Source organism: Protopterus annectens, chromosome 4.part0 (assembly GCF_019279795.1).
Source record: "Protopterus annectens isolate FY-2018-M chromosome 4.part0, PAN1.0, whole genome shotgun sequence".
In the NCBI taxonomy this organism is placed as follows: Eukaryota; Metazoa; Chordata; order Ceratodontiformes; family Protopteridae; genus Protopterus; species Protopterus annectens.
Window position 1 is genome coordinate 720620649 of NC_056733.1, and position 4958 is coordinate 720625606.

General features: G+C 35.5%; 1 gene segment (V, D, J or C); it reads left to right on the forward strand.

Moving 5' to 3' along the window:
- Positions 1–638: 638 nt before the first annotated feature.
- On the forward strand, positions 639–1223 carry LOC122800305. The segment is given in 2 exon segments: positions 639–705; positions 793–1223. Coding segments are annotated over 2 exon segments (480 nt in total).
- Positions 1224–4958: the final 3735 nt, after the last annotated feature.

The following is a 4958-nucleotide window of genomic DNA, read 5'->3' on the forward strand; positions in this document are numbered from 1 at the left end:
CCATGTTCTAATGACAAAACATGGAACAGTTCACTAAGGCATTGATCAAAGAAGCAACTAAACAAAAATAACATTAAACATTTGATTTTCTCATCCATATGTATGAATTATAGTTTTCAACAAACTACCAGACAGCACACATACATAGCTTCTTCACAATTGGTGAAAAATACACAGTAACAGGGTCACTTCTGTCATGGCGGCCTCACCATTGCAAACTGGAAACTCCATTAGGAGATCACTGCTACAGAAGGGCAACAATCAGAAGTATTTAGGCATTCATACAAAGGTACACTCTCCAACCTTATAAAATGGTCTGTGAAGTTTTTCAGCTTTTTATAACAAAAATACCAGAAGAGGGCAGCATGGTATCATGAAATAATCATTATTTTCAGCAAATTTATATATTTCTTCATGGACTGAGAGGAATAAATCTTTACAGCTAAGGAAATGCCCTTTTCTGACTTTATGCGGCATCAGTGCAGAAGACACTGAAGTATATTTCTGTCATACCAGATGTGTGTATAATTTGGAAATCTGTAAATTTGCATACAGGTGGAGCTTCTAACAGATTTATTAGAAGGTGTCAGAATCTGAAAAGCTTATTTCCTAAAAAATCAGCTTGATTACACATTACACATTACAGAGTCTCTAACATGTACTGGTTTCATGCAGTTATTACATGGGGCACAGTCTGCTGGATTTGTAAGGCTGTTCTGGTTTATATTTTAGTAAACCAAATCTTGTAACATTTGCTGTTTATAATCACTTGTTTTCTGTGTTTTGTTTCAGATACTTCAGCTCAGCCTACACTGACTCAACCCCCATCAATGTCAGCATCTGTGGGACAAACACACAAACTGACTTGTGTCCTCACTACTGGGTATGACTTTAATAATGCTTTTGCTGTGTGGTACCAGCAGAAACCTGGTAATGCTCCACGGTATCTGGTAAAATGTGATAACAGCAATCATTACAAAGGCTCTGATGTCCCTGATCGATTCAAATGTTCCCTGGAATCAGCCACGCTTAGCCATCTGACCATCTCTGGTGTCCAGGCAGATGATGACTCTAATTATTACTGTGCATTCTGGGATAGCAGCAGTAATCAACACACAGTGCTTCAGTTAGATGGGGAAGTGAAACAAAAACCTGCACTGCTGTTCCAGACAGATCAGTTCATTATAAACTCGCAATGCAGTGAGGATTGTCTCTTTCAATGAAGCATCCAAAATGATTTTAAATTATATCAGAATGTACAAGTCAATGAATTTCCTAACTTCAAACAAAAACTTAAAAAACTATCTAATAAAACAGTATGCCTGTAGGTGTTTCAGAGATGTATGCTAGAAAGCACCTATAACGTAAGCAACAATTATGTATTCCATCTCCAGGCTTAATACTAGTTTAGGTCTTATCATATTCATTAAAATGCCCTTTTTTAATTGAACCGTAAGATAATTTGCCCTGTCAGTAAATAACTGTTATCTACCTGAAAATTTTAAATGATCTGTTCCTAAATGAAAATTCAATACTGTGCTATGTCTATGTTACACCCAGTTCCATTGTACATTTCTGTGAGAATACTTCTACAATATGTTGCATGTTCAATTCCATTTTCTAGCTTTAATGGTCAGTCTCATGTGGTCAGTCTCATGACCAAAAATAGTGTTTGGACCAATTCACCTACCCAGTTAACAAATGTTAAATAAATAAGAATAAATACACCCCAGCATTCAATAAAGCCTACGACATATGTAGTCAATAAAATTCTTATCTCATTTTTGTGTTTTCTAGTGACTCAGAAAGATTTCGCTAAGTGTATATGTGGTCTATACTTTGTGGTAACCTTTATGAATCCCTGTCAATATTTAAAGCAACAACAATATCAGTAGGAAAACTAAAATGAGGAAGAAAAAGGTGTGTATTATGTCTGCGTTGTCTGTTCCTCAGAACAGTGTACAGTTAGTGCAGGCTTTATAGAATCAAGCCCACAATATGGTTTATGCCCACTATCCTACAGTGCATTTACCAGAATTATCCTTAACAAAGAACATTTTATAATGTTGGTAAATATACACATCAACATTATTAAAAAATAGATGATTCATAAATTGTATGGGAATGTGACACAGAACAAATACTTAAACAAGCACATAAACATTTTACACAATTTAATGCCTCATATTATACACAGGATCAGTGTCTGGCTCTAACCCAGTACTCAGTTCCACAAGTAGACAGTCCAGCAATAGGAGCAGCTAGATAATCCATCAGCGATATTGTAGTTGAGGGCCTCACCAGTTCGTTTCTCGCAGAAGTGGGCGTGTCGCAAATTGAGTGACAACCCGGTCTGCATATTTAATTTGCTCGTGCAAACATGATATGAAAGTATTAAATGTACACAAACGGTTAATACAGTATCACCCAGGAAAAAGCTGTTCTTAGTAAAAGGTCCTGCCAATGATACTGAGGAATTGTCGGCTGTGACACCTGCACCAAAAAAAAAAAAAAGTCCATTTGGATATTAATTCGGACAGTGAACCATCACATTCCGACTCTGACAAAGAGAACTATAATGCTATATGGTAAAAAGCCTGATGACGTGTTTTGACGGTTTTGTTTCTTTGCTGATTATTAGTATATATTATTAGTGCAATAAAACTTGTCAATTACAGATGTTGGTAAACAGTTTGCAGTTATATTTATTGTCATATTACAATGTCAGTGCACTTTTTCTTCGGTTGTACATTCGGAGGGAATGCATATTCATGAATGACATATCAGGGGGGTGGGTTTTGGGCGGGGCTTGCTACTGCGCATCTGGTGAGGCCCTCAACTACAATATCGCCAATCCATCCATAATATCAGATTTACAGGGCATGATATAAGGGACAAGTCTGTGAACCTTACTCCAGTATAACACTAGTGTCAGAGAAAGCAGAACAAGATATGATTAGCTGCATGTGCAGACAGTAAAAGACATAAGGACTACTAGATGCTATAGCTAAAACAGCGCAGAACAGACAGAAAATTAAACCTACAGTATAAACAATTGATGTTATCAAGGGCAGATCCAGAATGGATGAAACAAAGTATTCTGTGACTGACGGCAACAGACAAGAGTAAAACATCACAGAACATAAAGAAGTATCAGGAACAGCATGATTTATATTAAATTATTATTAATTACTATGTAGCATTATGTTTATTTGCAATTGCAGTGTTTAGATAATATTTCAGTAATTAAGTTACTTATAAAACTACAACAAAAAATGAAAACACAAGCAACTGAGATTAACATACTCACCTCTATGAAGAAATAACTCACAAAAAATGCCCAAAAACAGTGTAAAGTTAGAAACATGGCCAGGATATAATTTGAACACTTCTTCTTTTGGCTTTTTCCCAGTTAGGGGTCACCACAGCAGATCACCTGTCCACTCATGATTGTCAGTGGAGTTTTACATTGTCAAGTTGCCAGCCCAGTGCCCAACATTCCACAGAAGGCACAGACATGCACACACTCATGCCTAGGGCCAATTTAGAGTGTCCAGTCCACCTACAGCATGTCTTTGGGATGTGGGAGGAAACCGGAGCACCCGGAGGAAACCCACACGACCACAGGGAGGACATGCAGACTCTGCACAGAAGGTACCTCAGCCGAGGATCGAACCAGAGAACCTCTTGCTTTGAGGTGGCAATGCTAACTGCTGCACCACCGTGGCTGCCCATATAATTCAAACACTGACTTATTAAAATAATAAAATTACAAATAAATTCGGTAAGCGCTTTTGCAAGTATTCAACTCTTCTTCAGACCATAATACATATTCATTCATAGTTATTAGATTTATAAACTCATGGACCTATCATATCAAAGCATGCCTACCACATGATCAAAAAAACACTTAAAGGTATAAGCAGAATAGTAAAAAACAATGAGTAAAACCACTCTGATGATATATAGTGTTATTAACTAGACCTAAGACATTTAAAATGTATTTACAATGAAAGAATTGATAAAGCAATAAGCTTGCAAGCATTTAACTAAATGAAAAAGTTACATTGTTATATTCACTCAAGTAAGTGTTACTATGTTATGTTACAGTTGCCATGACAGCACTCATGCCTCATTTAAAAGGACAATTACCGCACCTTATATACATCCATAAGGCTGATATTGTATGAATGTAATCGCAGCACTAATATAAATAGTGCATGTATAAATGCAATAAAAAATTATAATAGAAATATAAAAAAATAAAAATAAACTCATTGTGAAAATGTGTTATATAAATGTGTAAATAGACGTACGAACTAAATATATACAAAATGAATCATATGAATCTGTAAGATATATATATATATATATATATATATATATATATATATATATATATATATATATATATATATATATATGTTTACCATACATATATAACATTTTCAAACATATATAACATTTTCAAACACATAAAACATTCTTAGTCATTTATTGGAATAAGGGTCTGGCTTTTTAATAATGGCTTTATGACTTTAGTGGTACATGGCCATTGAGCCCAAACTCACCATCACCCCTTAACCTAATGATATGCTGTTTTTTGGATAATTTTTGTGAGTTATTTCTTCATAGCATTGAGTTTGTTAATCTCAGTTGCTGGTGTTTTCATTTTTTGGTGTTCTTTTATATATTATTTACACCAGCCTTGGATCATGGCAGAAGGAAATGAACAGAAAGTTAGTATTGAATTACTCCAAGACCACCTATTACTGGAGAGTCGACAGTCTGCCTCTCAGCGGTCATCTGTTTTGTTCCTGGTGAGAGAAGGAGCACAGGGACATTATTTCCTGGAGACTGTTGATCAATAAAAAACTTAATAACTGCTTCATAATTGACAGCTTGGAATTTGTGCAAATATTTTGCTCCTGGGGAAAGAAGGAGCAGAAAGTGTTAAT